Genomic DNA, 18,567 nt, shown 5'->3' on the forward strand with positions numbered 1-18,567 from the left:
CCACAGCAGCTGCCCTGCTCAGCTCAGCTGGATTTTCCATGCTCCTGGTAATTAGCAGAGGGAAGCTGACTAATTGCTGACGTCACCTCTTTCCAGTCCCGCTTATATTTTGTTCCCGACTCCCTCGGAGCGTGCAGGAATTCCCTGTCCCACTCAGGATGCTCTGAGAGCTTTGGAGTTTTATTTTTCACCAAGAGCTGGTTTTGCTTTATAAACTCTACGTGCAGCAGGCAGAGATCTTGAAAATCCCGGGATTTCTGCTGGGTTCCAGCTCCGAAATGCATTTCCGTAATTTCCATTACAGTTTCAGCTCGCTCATCGCCTGCCTGGCGGATGGGGAGATCTTCACCCAGCCAGAAACCAGGGTACGTTTCATGCCTTTGTTCCTGCCAATTCCTGCTGCTCCAAACGGGATTTGCACTTGGAAAGAAATTCCAATTTATCCTGAAAGTCTTGCAGCAGCCTGATGTGATGGGGATGATCCCAACTCTGGGGATGATTCAATTTTAGATTTGTGTGGTTGGGAAAATGATCTCAAGTTTTCCCTCCGGACTGCTTTGGCTGTGTTGTGTATTCTGAATTTTCAGCAAATATTTAATTCTGATTTTGGTAGCAAAATCCACTAATTTGTGATCCATTTGCTGCTTCTCCTGGGATTTTCTTTTTTTTTCCTGGTAAAATGAGAAGAAATCTCCTTGGGTCTGTATTTAGCTGATTTGCAATAGAAAATAAGTAATAAATAATATAAATATAAAATAATATAAAATATCTGTCATGTTACAGTGAATTGTTAATCAGTTCTGTTAGTGAGTTTACTGCTAAGATACCTTAAGTATCTTAAATAAATATTGTAAATATTTAATAATGTAAATCTAAAATAATATAAATAATAAGTAATGTAAATATAAAATAATATATTTTATTAAAATTAAAATTTACAGTGAATTGTTACTGCTAATATACCTTAAGTATCTTAAATAAATATTGTAAATATTTAATGTAAATATAAAATAATATAAAATATCAGTCCTGTTACAGTGAATTGTTACTGCTAAGATACCTTAAGTATCTTAAATAAATAGTGTAAATATTTAATAATGTAAATCTAAAATAATATAAATAATAAGTAATGTAAATATAAAATAATAAAAATAAGTAATGTAAAAATAAAATAATTTAAAGTATCAGTCGTGTTACAGTGAATTGTTACTGCTAAGATACCTTAAGGACAAAAACAATTTATTTTTTTGTTTTAGTGTCATAGTGCCAAAGTGACATTTCTGACTTCTCTAATCACATTTTAATTTAAAATGCAATAATAAATAAATACATTTTTTAAAGTAACAGATCTCTCTGGGTTTAAATACCGAATGGGAACTTGGAAATGCAATTTTTGGGTGTATTTTCATCCTGCTCCTGTTTCAGAGCTCATTCTAAAGAAGTTGGAGAAGCAGAACAGCTCTGATTTTAAAATCTCTTTGAAATGCAATGATTTTATACCCAGCTGTGGTGAGTGGAGCTTCTCAGGGAGGAAAACAAAATTCTGAATTAATTTCTGCCTTCTTAGGTAATTTCCCTTCTTTTTTTCCCCCTCCTAATTCAAAATATTGTAGTAAAAAGCCCTCACTGAAGTAATGTTTATTATGGCTTTATCCTGAGTTTCTAGAAAGCTTTTAGGGGAGAGGAAATAGCTGGAAATTCCTCAAATTTGAATCCTGAACTCGTTGGAATAAAACACTTGGGAAGGGCCTGGCAGCTCCAGAGCCTCCTCTTGTGGCTTGGAGTCCTGCAGGGAGAGTGGAAACACTTCCCATAAATTCAGTTTAAAATAGCAGGAAGGCAGGAGATGTTCATGGGCTTCATTCTGGCTGCTGAGTCACTGAAGAAAATCACATTCAGCTTGAAAATCAGGATTTTTTTCCATTATTTCTCTGTTAAAACTTGTGTCAATTCGCTTGAAATTTGAATATTTGGACAAAAGCTCAAAAAAACTCTTTTCAAGTTTTTTGTGTATTGATTTTTTTAACAAACATTTCTTTTCAACATCTCACTGTTGGTAAATCCAGCATTTATTCCTGATGATAACATACTAAGTGAAAATATAATTTATTAATGATAATAATCTCTTTTAATGATAATAATCTCTTTGATAAGGTAGAAAACTTCATCCTAGAAAGAAAAAGGAATGAAGCTTTTACAATAATATTCAAGAGTGGTACTTTGCCCTTATTGATAACTTTTCATTTATAATTAATTTCTTAATTAGTTATTATTAATTATTAATTTATTATTAAAGACTTATTTATATAAATAGAAATATAAATAGAAATATAGAATAATATATATAACATTATATAAATATAAATACAAATATGATATATATTATATAACTATATAAATAAAAATATGTACTACAGATATTACTATAAATATTATTATATTAAATATTATTAATTATTAATTATTTAGTGATTAATGCTGATTTTTTTTCCTCTCCTCTTTTCTCTCCAGGCTAAATTTGAATCCCTGTTCAGACCCTACGACAGGGACCTCACCTTTCAGTATTTTAAAAGCTTCAAAAGAGTGAGAATCAACTTCAGCAACCCTTTGTCTGCAGCAGATGCCAGGATCCAGCTGGACAAGACAGAATTCCTTGGAAAAGAACTCAAACTCTATTTTGCTCAGGTAAAAATAGAAAAAAAAAAGCTTTTTTTTTTTGGGATTATCCTTGGGATGGTTAAAGCTTCCTTTGTTCTGACTCCCAGAAATCCTCCAGCTGATGGTTGTGTGGAAAAGCTTGGGATAACAGGGTTGGAAAGATGATGGGAATTTTGGGAATTTAACCCTTTTTCTTACCTTGGGTTTTGTTCATGTGTTTTCTTGGTATTCTAAAATAATTTGCTTTTTTTTTCTGGAGTTTTTCCCAAGTTTCTGGAAATCTGGGAATTGTTTCAAGTATTTATTATCTCAGCATCCCAGAATTCATCCAAAAAAATCATTTTTTTGTCCGATTAATTAGAGAATCCAGGGTTGTTCCAGAGCTCTGTGGATTTGGAGGCTGTTGGTATTTCCCATTTCTTGGTAACCTTGGATGGGAATCAGCACATCCCAAGAATTTAAAGGGAATGTGGAGGAGGCTGGGTGGGGTCTGCCAGCATCCAGGGAATCCCTGGGGATCCAAGGTGTGGAGCTGCCCATTCCAGGCTCTGGAGCTGCCCATTCCAGGCTCTGGAGCTGCCCATTCCAGGCTCTCCCAGCCCATTCCAGGCTCTCCCAGCCCATTCCAGGCTCTGGAGCTGCCCATTCCAGGCTCTCTCAGCCCATTCCAGGCTCTCTCAGCCCATTCCAGGCTCTCCCAGCCCATTCCAGGCTCTCCCAGCCCATTCCAGGCTCTGGAGCTGCCCATTCCAGGCTCTCTCAGCCCATTCCAGGCTCTCCCTGCCCATTCCAGGCTCTCCCAGCCCATTCCAGGCTCTCCCAGCCCATTCCAGGCTCTGGAGATGCCCATTCCAGGCTCTCTCAATTCATTCCAGGCTCTCTCAGCCCATTCCAGGCTCTCCCTGCCCATTCCAGGCTCTCCCTACCCATTCCAGGCTCTCCCAGCCCATTCCAGGCTCTCCCAGCCCATTCCAGGCTCTCTCAGCCCATTCCAGGCTCTCCCAGCCCATTCCAGGCTCTTTCTGCTCATTCCAGGCTCTCCCAGCTCATTCCAGGCTCTCCCAGCCCATTCCAGGCTCTCCCAGCCCATTCCAGGCTCTGGATCTGCCCATTCCAGGCTCTTTCTGCCCATTCCAGGCTCTTTCTGCCCATTCCAGGCTCTCTCAGCCCATTCCAGGCTCTCCCAGCCCATTCCAGGCTCTCCCAGCCCATTCCAGGCTCTGGAGCTGCCCATTCCAGGCTCTCCCAGCCCATTCCAGGCTCTCCCTGCCCATTCCAGGCTCTCCCAGCCCATTCCAGCCTTGGCATCTCCCCCAGAGCAGCTCTGGAGCTCTCTGCTCCTGCAGAAATTCAGCCTCTGGCATTCCAGCTGCTTTTCCAGCTGCTTTTCCCTCTGAAAATTTAGTGGGAAAATGAATCCAGGAGTGTTGGACCCCACCACGATCCGGGTTATTTTTATCCCTGCTGGAATTCCCTCCTCTCTCACTTTTGGGGATGGTTCCCAGCGCTGTTTGTCCGTTTGTCCCGGTTCTCCTGCTGCAGCTCCCAGCTGTTCCATTGGAAGGGAGGAACATCCCTTTGGAATTTCCCTTGGAGCCGGATCCTGGCTGCTGCTGCCACCCTGCGTGCCGGGCAGGGCACGACATCCCTGCCCCCTTCCCAACCCTCTGAGCCCGGGATTCAGGGATTGCAGGGATCTCAGGGATTCAGGGATCTCAGGGATTATGGGATTCAGGGATCGCAGGGATCTCAGGGATTCAGGGATCACAGGGATCTCAGGGATTCAGGGATCGCAGGGATCTCAGGGATTCAGGGATCACAGGGATTCAGGGATCTCAAGGGTCTCAGGTACAGGGATTCAGGGGATCACATGGATTCAGGGATCACACAGATTCAGGGATGATGGGGATTCAGAGATCTCAGGGATTCAGAGATCCCAGGGATTCAGGGATCTCAGGGGTTCAGGGATCTCAGGGGTACATGGATTCAGGGATCTCAGGGATCACAAGGATCTCACGCATACAGGGATTCAGGGATCTCAGGGATTCAGGGATCCCAGGGATTCAGAGATCACAAGGATCTCAGGGGTTATGGGATCCCATGGATCCCAGGGATCACATGGATCACATGGATTTCAGGGATCCCATGGATCTCAGGGATCACAAGGATTTCAGGGGTTATGGGATTCAGGGATTCAGGGATCTCATGGATCCCAGGGGTTCGGGGATCACATGGATTTCAGAGATCCCATGGATCTCAGGGATCACAAGGATTTCAGGGATCCCAGGAGCTCATGGTTCTCAGGGATCCCATGGATCTCAGGGATCACATGGATTTCAGGGATTCAGGGATCCCAGGAGCTCATGGTTCTCAGGGATCACATGGATTTCAGGGATCCCAGGGATTCAGGGATCCCAGGAGCTCATGGATCTCAGGGATCACAAGGATTTCAGGGATTCAGGGATCCCAGGAGCTCATGGATCTCAGGGATCACAAGGATTTCAGGGATTCAGGGATCCCAGGAGCTGATGGATCTCAGGGATCCCGTGGATCTCAGGGATTCAGGGATCCCAGGAGCTGATGGATCTCAGGGATCCCATGGATCTCAGGGATCACATGGATCCCAGGGATTCAGGGATCCCAGGAGCTGATGGATCTCAGGGATCCCATGGATCTCAGGGATCCCATGGATTTCAGGGATTCAGGGATCCCAGGAGCTCATGGTTCTCAGGGATCACATGGATTTCAGGGATCCCAGGGATTCAGGGATCCCAGGAGCTGGTGGATCTCAGGGATCCCGTGGATCTCAGGGATTCAGGGATCCCAGGAGCTGATGGATCTCAGGGATCACATGGATCTCAGGGATCACATGGATTTCAGGGATCCCATGGATCTCAGGGATTCAGGGATCCCAGGAGCTGGTGGATCTCAGGGATCCCGTGGATCTCAGGGATCCCATGGATTTCAGGGATTCAGGGATCCCAGGAGCTGGTGGATCTCAGGGATCCCGTGGATCTCAGGGATTCAGGGATCCCAGGAGCTGGTGGATCTCAGGGATCCCGTGGATCCCAGGGATTCAGGGATCCCAGGAGCTCATGGATCCCAGGGATCCCGTGGATCCATGGATGCAGGCCCAGGCTGTGCTGTGCCTCCCCTGCAGACTCTGCACATCGGCAGTTCCCACCTGGCCCCCCCGAAGCCGGACAAGCAGTTCCTGATCTCTCCCCCGGCCTCTCCGCCCGTGGATTGGGAGCAAGTGCAGGACGCCACCCCCGTCATCAACTACGACCTCCTGTACGCCATCTCCAAACTGGGGCCAGGTGAGGACATGGCAACCACAGATCTGCTGCAGGAGAGCACCCCACAGCCTCCTCACTGCTCTAAAACCCTTCCAAAACATTGATTTCTGTTTGGTTTTATTTCTGTATATTTTCATTTTTATTTCTATTTCTGTTTATTTTTATTTCTATTTTTATTTCTATTTTTATTTATTTTTATTTTTGTTTCTATTTTTATTTCTGTTTATTTTTATTTCTATTTTTATTTCTTTTTATGATTTTATTTATTTGTAATTTGTTTATTTCTATTATTTAAAAAAAATATTTTTATTTCTATATTTATTTCTATTTTTATTTTCTTTCTGCTTATATTTTCTATTATTTCTATTTATTTCTATTATTTCTATTTATTTCTATTTCTATTTATTTCTATTTATTTTTATTTCTGGTTTTGTTCCTGTTTATTTTTATTCCTATTTATTTTTATTTCTATTTATTTTTATTCCTGTTTCTATTTTTATTTTCTTCCTGTTCATGTTTTCTATTTCTATTATTTCTATTTCTATTTATTTCTATTTATATATATTTCTATTTATTTTTATCGATTTCTGGTTTTATTCCTGTTTATTTTTATTCCTATCTATTTTTATTTATATTTATTCCTATTTCTGTTTATTTCTATTTGTATCTATTTCTATTTATTTTTATCTATTTCTGTTTTTATTTCTATTTATTTTTATTTCTATTTACTTTTATACCTATTTCTATTTCTATTTCTATTTTTATTTTCTTTCTGTTTATTTTTTCTATTTCTATTTATTTCTATTTTCTATTTCTATTTCTATTTCTATTTCTATCTATTTCTATTTGTTTTTATCTATTTCTGTTTTTATTCCTATTTATTTCTATTTTTATTTCTATTTTTATTTTCTTTCTGTTTGTATTTTCTATTTCTATTTATTTCTGTTTCTATTTATTTCTGTTTCTATTTTTATTCCTGTTTATTTTTACTCCTGTTTATTTTTATTTCTATTAATTTTGTTTTTAATATTATGAAAAATTGTTATCAAATATTTAATTTCACAATTTTTACATATTGTAAAATTTAGACACAATTTTTTAAAATTTTATATAATTTATACACAATTTTTAAATTTTTATATAATTTATACAGAATTTTTATACATTTCTACCCAATTTTTTATATACTATTAAATTAATGCAGAACTTTTTACATTTTATCATTTTTCCATCCTGGAAAATCCAGTTCCCATCAAATCCCTCTGGCTGCTCCCAATTTTTCCCCTTTATCCCTCCCCCATTTTCCCTTTTCCAACAATGTTCCAAAGGCTCCGTGTCCCGTTCCCTAAGGAATTTTTCCCATCTGGGGGATTTTTCCTTAAGTTATTTTTCCCCCCTAAGTTATTTTTCCCTAAGGAATTTTTCTCCCCTAAGGAATTTTCCCCCCTAAGGAATTTTCCCCCCTCAGGAATTTCCCCCTAAGGATTTTTTTCCTAAGGAATTTTTCCCACCTCAGGATTTTTTCCCCCACTAAGGAGTTTTCCCTAAGGAATTTTCCCCCTAAGGAATTTTCCCTAAGCTATTTTTCCCTAAGGAATTTTTCCCCCCTAAGGAGTTTTCCCCCCTCAGGAATTTCCCCCTAAGGAATTTTTCCCTAAGGAATTTTTCCCACCTCAGGATTATTTCCCCCCTAAGGAATTTTCCCTAAGGAATTTTTTCCTAAGGAATTTTTCCCCCTCAGGAATTTTTCCCCTAAGTTATTTTCCCCTAAGGAGTTTTTCCCCCCTAAGGAATTCTTCCCACCTCAGGAATTTTCCCCTAAGTTATTTTTTCCTAAGGAATTTTTTCCCCCTAAGGAATTTTCCCTAAGGAATTTTCCCCCCTCAGGAATTTTTCCCCTAAGTTATTTTTCCCTAAGGAATTTTCCCCCCCTAAGGAGTTTCCCCTAAGGTATCTTTCCCCCCTAAGGAGTTTTCCCTAAGGAATTTCCCCTAAGGAATTTTTTCCTAAGGAATTTTTCCCACCTCAGGATTATTTCCTCCCTAAGGAATTTTCCCTAAGGAATTTTTCCCCCCTAAGGAATTTTCCCCCCTCAGGAATTTCCCCCTAAGGAATTTTTCCCTAAGTTATTTTTCCCTAAGTTATTTTTCCCTAAGGAATTTTTCCCCCCTAAGGAGTTTCCCCCCTAAGGAATTTTTCCTTAAGGAATTTCCCCCTAAGGAATTTTTCCCCCCAAAGTTATTTTTCCCTAAGGAATTCCGCTCCATTTCCAGGTGACAAGTACGAGCTTCACGCCGCCACTGCCACCACTCCCAGCGTTGTGGTTCACGTGTGCGACAGCGACAGCGACCTGGAGGGGGACACCAAGAAACCCAAACCCAAAATCATCCAGACCCGCCGGCCCGACTTCGCTCCCGCCCCGCTCAGCTGAGCTCCCGCGCCTTTTCCAAGGATTCCGAGGGGAAATCCCCCATGGAAACGGAGCCTCCCGGCTTTGGCAGCAGCGAGGAGGAGAATTCCAAGCTAAGTTGGCTCCAAATGAAGGAATTCCAGGCTCAGTTTGGCTGCCGGGTGTTGATCCACGAATTCCCGGATCCCCGGGAACAAAGGATGGGAGAAGGGGACGTTTTGGGACATTACAGGACAAAACTGGGATTCTTTCTTTAGGGGGAAAAGCAGCTGGGGGAGGCTTTCCTTGTTCTGATTCCCAGAAATCCTCCAGCTGATGGTTGTTGTGGAAAAGCTTGGGATAACAGGGTTGGAAAACTGATGGGAATTTTGGGAATTTAACCCTTTTTCTGACACTAGGTTTTGTGCATGTTTCTTCTTGGTCTTCTAAAGTAATTTGCTTTTTTTTCTAGAGTTTCTCCCGAGTTTTTGGAAATCTGGGAATCAAATATTTATTATCTCAGCATCCCAGAATTCCTCCTGGATGTGTACATACATGATATATTTATATTTGGTTTTATTGGAGCTCCTTTTCCAGCAGGATCCAGTTCCTCCAGCAGCTGCTTTTTGGTGCTCTGGAAATTGTGCTTTTAAAATTTGAACCTTTGAAATTCCTGCAGAGGGTTTTGAAATTGTGCTTTTAAAATTTGAACCTTTGAAATTCCTGCAGAGGGTTTTTAACCTGGCAAAGCGATGGAAAAAAAATGTGCAATAGGAGAGTTGGTGGAATTCCATGGATTTTAAATTATTGGAAGTTCAGGTAATTTATATCTTCAATAAGATTTGTTTGGGAGCTTTGACTTTGGGAGGGAGGGGGAAAAAGGACTCAAATAATGCTGATGGTGAATTTTCAGAGCTGGGGTGTTTTTGGGGAGAAAAAAAAAAAAAAATTGATGGAGAAACTTGAATCTGCATTTTTGGTGAGTAAAGATTTGATATGGATTGGAAAAATTCCACCCAGGAAGCAGTGAGGAAAGCTGGAGTGCCTTTTCCTTATCCATTCCTACTCCAAGCTGCACACTTGGATCTTTTTCTACTGAATATCCAGAAATCCGAATTTTCTGAGCTTTGCTTCCAAACTCAGCTGGGATGAAATGTTTCTAAATGCCAAGGAATGCTGATTTAAGCAGTGGCAAATGTGGGAGAAGCTTTAGGGTTTTTTTATGGCAGTGTTTAAAGGCTCCTAAATGCAAATTTCAAAGAAGAAAGATGGCAGAAATATTTTATTACTGTTTTTTAAACTGGAGATCCTCACCTTGAAACAGGATTCAGGATTTTTGGGAAGAGGTAGGAGTTGCTATCCACGGAAAATACCACTTGGGGGTCTTGGAAAAGGGATGTTTGAGGCTCTCACTGTGTTTTTGGGAATCAAACTGTGGCTCTCTCTTGGTTTGCTTTTGCCACATTTGGTCTGAGAAGTGATTGAAACAAATACTGCCTGAAACTCCTGGTTCTCACCTTGGATTTTTTTAATAAATATTTGTTTTAAAAAGAACAGAGCCATTCCAGGCTGTGGTGCAGGGAAACAGGGTGTTCTGGAAGGCCTGGAATTCCTGACTGGAACAGAAATCTGGGCCTAGAGACCAGGAATATACTGAATTTTCTGCTCTAGCTTGGATTGTTATTCCCTGGAAACTGGAACAAGGCCTGGTTCTGGTGTCTGAGTGGCCCTGGCTCCACGGGAGCTGTTGGGAAGAGCAGATTCCATGGATTGCTGGAGCTGGACACCAGGAAAATCAGATTATTTTGGGTTACCCTCAGCTGCCTCCACGTGCTGCATTTGACACCCAAAAGAAAGGAATTAAGCAGAGGAAAAACTTGGGAGGTTTGTCACAACTGCCTTGAAGCCTTTCCAAGACTTTTCCACGTTTCTCAAACGACTGCTGGACTTTGTGTCTCACCACATCCAGTCCAAAACATTGGGAATAATCCCAGAAATCACAGCTTGAGTTGGGCAGCACAAACCCAGGTGGCTGCTGGTGTGTTTCCTACAAAAGCAGAGCTGCTTTTCAATCCAAACCATCCAAAAAAAAAAATCTGATTTTTGTCATTTGAATACCTGATCCCTGCCTGAGGTGGGAACCACGGAAATCTTGGAATGTTCCTGGTTGGATCTGCCACCTCCTGTCCTCACGACTCCAGCGTGCTGCTTGCTTTTTTCTGGTTCTTTTATTTTTGTAATGTTCCAATGGATGCTTAGTTGGTATTTTATACACTTGGATAGCACGGGGCAGATTGAAATTAAAATATTTTGTTGTCTTCTTGTAAATGTCCTGGTGTTTCCTGCATGGAACCACTCAAAGTTTGGCGCCAAAATGGGAATTTTCAGCTTCCAAAGGGGCAGAATGTTGTGCCAGGCCCTCATAAATTGATTCCCAGAAAAGCTTTTCCAGCTTTTCCAGAATTGCCTGATCTCCAAAAGTGAGAATCTGCTCAGGAATAAAACCCAGTGAGGGATATTCCAGTGAAAACCTGATACTTCTGTGCCTCAAGTTCCTAATAAAGGTATCAAGGTCTTCCTGCTGCAGAATAGTCCCTGTACATTCATAGTACATTAAATATTTCTATATAAAAAAAGAATAATTTGAGGAATATTTGAAGAATAATTTGAATTTTTTCCAGAGAGGTTCTGGATTCCCCATCCCTGGAAATGTCCAGGGTCAGGTTGGATGGGGCTTGGAGCAGCCTGGGTTAGTGGAAGGTGGAATGAGATGAGCTTTAAGGTCCCTCCATCCCAAAACATTCCATGATCCCATGATTTTTAAACTCCTGGAATATGAAAATACATCTGTATTTAAATGGCTTTACCTAAAAACTTTTAAATCTTTTTGTTGCAAAAGAAATGAAGGAAAACCACGAAGGCTTTGCTGTGAAGGGATGGAAGTGCAAAAAGGAATTCCTGGTACTCAATTAAAGCCTCTCCTCGTTAGCAAGTGAAGGTAACGAGCTCTGAAGGAGCAGAGTTTGTTTTTAATCACTTTTGTTTTCCAGCACCCAGTGGAGGAACTTTACTCTTTGAAACTGGATCAGTCCTTGTGTGCCAGGGGTGGGGAAGGAAGGAAGGAACTCCAGCAGCTCTGGAAACCTTTGAACAATTTTTGAATCATCTTTGAACAATTCCAGCAGGGATTTTGCCCTTGGCACCTTCACCTGCCTGCTCAAGTTCTGCTTTTTGCTTCTCTTGGGGAACAGAAATTCTTCATTTCTGCTTTTATCCTGCCTTGCCCAACACACTTCAGGAAGATTTTCCAGAGAATTATTCCTTGCTAATGTTTTTAGTAATTCATAATTGGCTCTGGAAAGACAAAACAATGATAAAGACATTCCCCAAGACGCTGGTAAAGAACATTTTGACATGAAACTTTCAGATAATTCCCAATTTTCAGTGTTCCAGGGAGTGAGGCAGAGGTGACTCCAATGACAGGATGGAGCTGCCAGGGCTGGATTTATCTTCCCAGACAAAATTTCCATTGATAAGGGGGGATCTCTCACATTCCAGACTTTCTGTCATGTTGAGTTACTCCTGCCAGGAATTCCTTTTGTTTGGAGTTCCTTTGGAGCTGGAAAACACATCCTGGGAGGAGCAGCTGAGGGAGCTGGGGGGGTTGGAATGGGCCAGAGGAGGAACCTCAGTGCTCCCCAAAACTCCAGGAGGGGCAGGGAAAGGAGAGGAAACGACCTCAAACTGCACCAGGGGAGGCTCAGATTGGAGATTGGGAAAGGAAAATGGGATTGGGATGAGCTGCCCAGGGCATGGTGGAGCCTCTGACTCTGGAATTGTCCAGGAGGAGCCTGGATGTGACCCTTGGGGTGATGCTGGTGCTGCTGGGGTGGGACTGGATGCTCCTGCAGGGCTCTTCCCACCTGGAACATTCCAGGATTAGAGTTTTAAAGCAGGAATAAATCTCCAGATCTGAAGGATTTCCAGAGGTACGAGGAGGTGCCCGTAGGTGGAGCTAAAACCCAACAATGGATTTATCCTGAATGAAACCAACTCCAGGCTCAGCCTCCAGCTCTGGCTCCCATCCCCACAGCAGATGTGGAAAAGCTCTTTGCCATCCCTTCCAGCCCCCAGCATTCCATGATTTTGTGATCCCACCTTTGCAAACTGCTGTTGTGCACTCCTCTTTGTAAATCTCTTCTCTTTGAAGGAGCACATGGGGCCACACACAGAGAAAAGAGGCCGGTTCCAGATGGAAAAGGTGAATTTTGGGCACCACCTGAGGCTCCAGTCCATCCAAGTAATTCCCTGATGGGAAGAGGAAAACTCAGAGCCTGTTCCAGAGCCTGAAGGGGCTCTGAAAAGGAGGGAGAGGGATTTTTACATGGGCAGAGAGTGCCAGGACAAGGGGAATTGTTTTAAATTGAACGAGGGTAGGGCTGGATGGGATTTTGGGCAGGAATTGTTCCCTGGCACGGGGTGCCCAGAGCAGCTGGGGCTGCCTCTGGATCCCAAGGCCAGGCTGGACATCCCAGCTGGGATAGTGGAAGGTGTCCCTGCCTGATCCTGAAAATCCCTTCCAGCCCAATTCTGGGATTCTCCTAAGTGAGAATTCTCTTCAACAGCAGCAAGGATTATTTTGACTTTTCCTAGGAGCTGAACCACACTGGATTGAGCCTTTCTAAGTAAAGTAATGATCCATTTATTGATGTTATTTGAGTGGGAAAATCCAGGACTTGCTATAAAAAGCAGCTTTTACTGCTCAGCAGCACAACCCTCCCCAAAACTGTTCCAGTCCCTTCCCTGGAAGGTGGTGGGAGCCTGGATGGCTCCAGATGCTGCCAAGGCATGGAAAGTTCTTCTGAATTCCTCTCCCACACAGCCCAGTTTGGCAGAGGGATTACCACTGCCCTGTGCTGCACCTGCTTTTTAATCTGCAGGACAAATTGGAGCTCTCTCCTGAAGCAGCAGGAGCCTTTGGAGCTGGGAGGTGCAGGAATGCTGGGCTGGGAACTTCCTGAGCTCCCTGGGGAGCTGCTCTGTCATTAAAATCGTGTCAGAGTTTCCATTCTGCCCTGCAAGGAGAGAGTTCCCAGAGCTGAGCTCCTGGAGAAGGGAGGGTTACTCAGCAAATTGCTTGGGGCTTTTGTTGGGTGGTTTTTAATTAGGATTTTAATATCCTGTGGGTTTTTAGTGTTGTCTGAGACTTCAGAGTGAAGGGCTGGGGCTCATCCAAATGGGTTCCAGACTTTTCTGGTGGGAACAGCATCCTTGTGTCCCTTCTGGAAGGTTCCTTGAGGAAACAGCCTCAGGCTGGGCCAGGGGAGGCTCAGGGTGGACAGCAGCAGGAATTTGCCCATGGAAAGGGAGCTCAGGCCTTGGCAGGGGCTGCCCAGGGAGCTTTGCAGTGCCCATCCCTGGAGGTGCCCAAGGAAGGGCTGGACGTGGCACTCAGGGCTCTGCCCTGGGGACAAGGTGGGCATCGGGCACAGCTGGGACTCCATGGGCTGGGAGGGCTTTTCCAGCCCCTGGGATCTGTGAAATCCAGGACAGGACATCTTGGGCAGTGCCTTGTTTCAGCCAGAGCCACTTTACACAGGCTGGAAATTCAATTAAAATCCAGATTTTTTCCCTGCAGCTTTTTTCCTCTCTAACAAGAAGTAAAATTCCTTCCAAGTGTCCTTCACCACACCTGCCCCAATTCCCTCCAGGACTCTCCATGTCCTGCCAGGCAGCAGCTTTGACCTTCAGGGTGAGAAGCAGGAGGATCCTGCAATTCCCTCCTCCAGGAATTCTGTTCCTTGCATCCTCCACCAGGCACAGGGTGAGCACACAGCGTCTCAAATTGAGAAATGACTGCAATGCACAGAACTTTCCTTGCAGCTTTTTGAGTTCCCTGCTTGTTCCTGCAGCTCTTGAGATCAGGAAGAGCAGCTGAGGAAGGGTTGGAATGGGACAGATGATTCCAGAAGGAGGAGGAGGAGGAAGGAGCAATCAAATACTCTGATTAATTGTCCACCAAAGCTCACAGTGATGCTTTTACTTGGCAAATATCAGGCTCCAGAAAAAATCTGTCCCAAGAGCTGCAGTGTGAGCAGAAACTCAGCTGTGAGAGATAAAAAGGTCGGGAGGAACAAATCCCTGTGCCCAAGTTGGGGGGCAACAGGAACAACCCCAATCCACGGCTCAGCTCCCTGGCACAGGGGAAGCTCTCAGAGCTCTTTACCAGAACACTTTGGAGATGAAATCCTACTGGAAATCCATTCCTTACACCCCAGGGCAAGAAGGATTGATGGGAGTTCTGGGAAGCCGAGTCCTCTCAGGAGCGGTGTCGGGAACAGGGATGGAGCGAGCAGCAGTGCCAGCGTTACCTCAGCCTTCATTTGTCCTGCTGAGTCACCCAGAGCTGCTCCAGCACCGCCCAGCCCGGCTGCTGGGCACCAGGAGAGCCTCACAAGGGCTGGATTTGCTCCATTCCCAGGGGATAACTCCTTATATTCCCAAGGATGCTCCAGGGAGCTGCTGTCTCCTGCCCAGGGGGGTGGGAAGGGATTCGGTGCCGTTTCCTGACCTCGGCATCGATCACCACAAACCTCAGTGCTGCTCCAGCTGAGCCTGCAAAACCCTGGATCCTGGTTCTGGGAATGGCAGATTCCAGCTGATCCCAGCCTGGCGGTCACCAGGGCTCTGCCATCTGCCAAAGCCACTTCCTTTGATCCCAGAGGTCTCCATTTCCCGGTGCTCCGTGGGATGAGGCTGCCAGAGGGAGCAGCAAATCCTGCTCCACACGGAGGGGTTGGGACAGAAAACATGAGGAGAGATCCCAGGGCAGGAGATGCCAGCATCAGGCCAGGGACAAGCATGGAATCATGGAATGGGTTGGGTTGGGATGGAGCTTAAAGCTCATCCATGGCAGTGACACCTCCCACTGTCCCAGGAGCTCCCAATGTCCAGCCTGGCCTTGGGCACTGCCAGGGATCCAGGGGCAGCCCCAGCTGCTCTGGCAATTCCATCCCAGCCTCAAAAGGAAGAATTTCTTCCCCATATCTCACCTAAATCTCCCCCATTTCAGTGGGAAGCCATTCCCTGGCTCCTGGCAATTCCTGCAGCCCTTGGCAATTGTCTCTCTCCAGCTTTCCTGGGGCTCCTTCAGGCCCTGCAAGGCCACCCTGAGCTCAGCCCAAAGCTTCTCCTGGCCAGGCTGAACAATGGCAGCTGTGCCAGCCTTTCCTGCCAGCAGAGCTGCTCCATCCCTCTGCTCATCCTGGAGCCTCCTCTGGGCTCTCTCCAGCAGCTCCAGCTGCTCCCTGGGCTGGGATCTGTGCATGAGCAGCTCCAGGATTGGGGACAGGATCCATGCTGGGAGTCCCTGCGTCCCAACCCAACCCATGCATTCGGTTCCAGCCTCAGTTAATTGTGTTTTATCAATCAAAGTGAAAGGCCAGGGGATTTTTCTTTGGGAGAGGAACAGAAGGCTTTTGTGCTGGGTTTGCTGTGGGTGGAGCGAGGAGGAAGCAATCCTCCTCCTTTTGAACTGCAGAAAACTCCCCAGTTATTTGCCCTGCATTTGCCCTCAGTGCATTTGCTCTGTTGGCCAGTGGCTGTTCGGGGCATGGAGGCGAGTCCTGGCACACCCTGAAAGGAAAACCAGCCTTGGGGTGACACACCTGGCCAGGGGTGGCTGCTGGAGGCCTGGCCCAGCCACCACAGACTGGATCTGTGCTCTCCAGAGGGGAATTGGGAGGTCACAGAGGTGCAGATTGCATTTTACAAGATATTTTTCCCAGGAAGAATGGTCAGGCCTTGGAATGAGCTGCCCAGGGTGGAGTCTCTTTCTCTGGAAGTGTTCAGGAGTTGGGATGTGGCCCTTGGGGTGATGCTGGTGGTGCTGGGTGATTTTGAAGGTCTCCCCAGCCTCTCCCTCTAATGTCCTTTTTCTTCTCTTCAGACATAAAAGAAAGAAAGGAAAACACATTTATCAGTCATGCAAAGTGCAGCAGAAAGCTCAGGAGAAGGAAGGAACTCTGAAGTTCAGAGAGCTTAGAAAAGTTGTGTTTTCCCCATTCTTGGAAGTGTCCCTGATGGTTCTCTGACCCTGTAAAATCCACATTTGCAGGTAATTTATTGTTGATCTCAATTTTTTTTAAAAAAAGCCAACCCCAAACCCAGCCCAACCCACTCTGTGATCCAAACCCACTGGAGAAATTGGAAGTTGCAGCTTTAATTAAACAGAAGTGTTGATACCTTGATTATTTCAGGGTTGTTTCTCGGTATTTGAAGCAGTTTTGTGTCCTGGTTTATTGACTGGTGTGATGAGCAACATCCAGATCATGGAAACCTCTGCAAGGCTGGACTGGGACAGGGTTTGGAACAACCTGGGAGAGTGGAAGGTGTCCCTGCCCATAGCAGGGGTGGAATGGGATGGGATTTAAGGTCCCTCTCACACCAAACCATTTGATGTAATTGTGTACATGAATTTTTGGGTGAGAATCAAAAATAATAAAATCCCATGGAATGTTTTTCCATCATGTGGAAAAATCAGGGGTGGATTTTGAAATTCAAGTGAAGTAGAGCAAACAAAGGTTTCCTTTCCCAGCCTCTGCTTTGCCCTAGAAAGCTTCACTTTGAGGGACACCTCTCTGTGACTCTTCTCAAGAGGTTCCCTCATCCCCCACAATTAAATCACGGCTGTCAACACCTTCAATTAATTTGCCATCAGAAAGTTCATTACATTTAATGAAGGATGGGAAGCACTGGAGATGATAAAGCTCAGCTTTGCTAGGACAGAGCTGAGTGGAGGAGAATTCCAACCAAACCTCAGCATCCAGGCAAAGGATTAAAGTGTTCCTCCTCCTCCCATCCCTTCATCATTCCCAGTGATGGTCACGGGTGGTTAAAACTCCTAAATGGACAAGAATCCCACTTATTTTGGGATAAAAGGTGATGCCATGCCGAGCTTTTTGATGGGAATGGAGCTGGTCATAACAGCAGGATGAAAAAATCCCCGTGGTGGGATCTGCTGGAAAATATTTGGATGGTAAAAGAGTTCCATTCATGGGCTTTGATTAATGGATGGTGTTTGGAAACGAAACTTTCCAAACAAAAGGAATAATGTGCTATATCTGGCTGAGGGGTGGATCAACAGGAATTCGCTTTTTCCATTTCCTTGGGTGAAACAAACAGAGGAGGCTTAAAATTAGTAAATTCTTTAGTCATGGCATTAGGAATGGAGTAATCACAGAGTTATGGAATGGCTGAGTTGGAAAGGACCTTAAGGATCATCCAATTCCACCCCTGCCATGGGCAAGGACACCTTCCACTATCCCAGGCTGCTCCAAACCCCATCCAAGCTGGGACTGAACATTCCAAGGATGGGGCAGCCACAGCTGTTCTGTGCCAGGGCCTCTCCACCTTCACAGGCAGGATTCCTTCCCAATTTCTAATCCAAAACTACTCTCAGGGTGGACAGCAGCAGGAATTTGCCCATGGAAAGGGAGCTCAGGCCTTGGCAGGGGCTGCCCAGGGAGCTTTGCAGTGCCCATCCCTGGAGGTGCCCAAGGAAGGGCTGGACGTGGCACTCAGGGCTCTGCCCTGGGGACAAGGTGGGCATCGGGCACAGCTGGGACTCCATGGGCTGGGAGGGCTTTTCCAGCACCAGGATCCTGGGATTCTGCAAAACCCAACAGGTTTTGTAGCAGTTTGGGATTTCCATGAAAGAGCCGCTCCCCCATGGTAGGTTTGGATCTTCCAAAGTGTCTTTGTGTGGATCTGAAGCTGTTCTCACCCTCAGCTTTTCCTTTGCCTGCACGGTTTTCTGAGGATGTTTCCTTTTCAATCATGAGGCAGCAGAAGTTTGGGAATTTTTAGAAGGAGGGAAGCAGAGTAGTTAATTAAAACATCTCATTAATGAAGCACAGCTCGTTTGCAGACATTGTGATTAAGGTCAGCTCATCCCTTGCTTGTGCTGGTGTTATCCCTGGTCTGTGACTCGGGCAACAAACACAGGATGGGCAACAGCAGCGGCTTTTTCAGTCCTGATTGAGATCCAGAAGAGGATTCAGCCTTTCCTGCTGGCCAGGGAAGAAGGAGAATCCTGATTTTAGCAGCAGTCCCTCAGTGAAAGCAGGAGGAATGTGTGGCAGCCAGAGTTAAGGAGGGGACAGTTTCACTCTGTGCCTGGCCTATTGTTTTGAGTGGGAGGGAATTGAAAAAAACTTGTTT

At 44.8% G+C, this 18,567-nt stretch overlaps 2 protein-coding genes across 3 annotated transcripts in view; one reads left to right on the top strand and one right to left on the bottom strand.

The window, feature by feature from the left end:
• Positions 1–10,993, top strand: part of RCAN1 (regulator of calcineurin 1) — a 35,754-nt gene extending 24,761 nt beyond the window's left edge. Inside the window, exons 1-4 of one of the 2 annotated variants that reach the window (XM_058843330.1) lie at positions 264–365; positions 2,512–2,685; positions 5,819–5,978; positions 8,231–10,993. In XM_058843330.1, the coding sequence (XP_058699313.1) occupies positions 279–365; positions 2,512–2,685; positions 5,819–5,978; positions 8,231–8,388 (579 nt within the window). In that variant the 5' untranslated portion in view covers positions 264–278 and the 3' untranslated portion in view covers positions 8,389–10,993. Of the gene's footprint in view, positions 1–263; positions 366–2,511; positions 2,686–5,818; positions 5,979–8,230 lie in introns of those variants that run through there. The other variant, XM_058843338.1, reaches the window with a different exon arrangement.
• The window catches only part of LOC131581151 (trifunctional purine biosynthetic protein adenosine-3-like), a 310,961-nt gene that overhangs the window by 105,957 nt on the left and 186,437 nt on the right, over positions 1–18,567 (bottom strand). The gene's annotated exons all lie outside the window — the stretch shown is intronic.

The sequence above is a fragment of the Poecile atricapillus genome, chromosome 1 (genome assembly GCF_030490865.1).
Source record: "Poecile atricapillus isolate bPoeAtr1 chromosome 1, bPoeAtr1.hap1, whole genome shotgun sequence".
Taxonomy (NCBI): Eukaryota; Metazoa; Chordata; class Aves; order Passeriformes; family Paridae; genus Poecile; species Poecile atricapillus.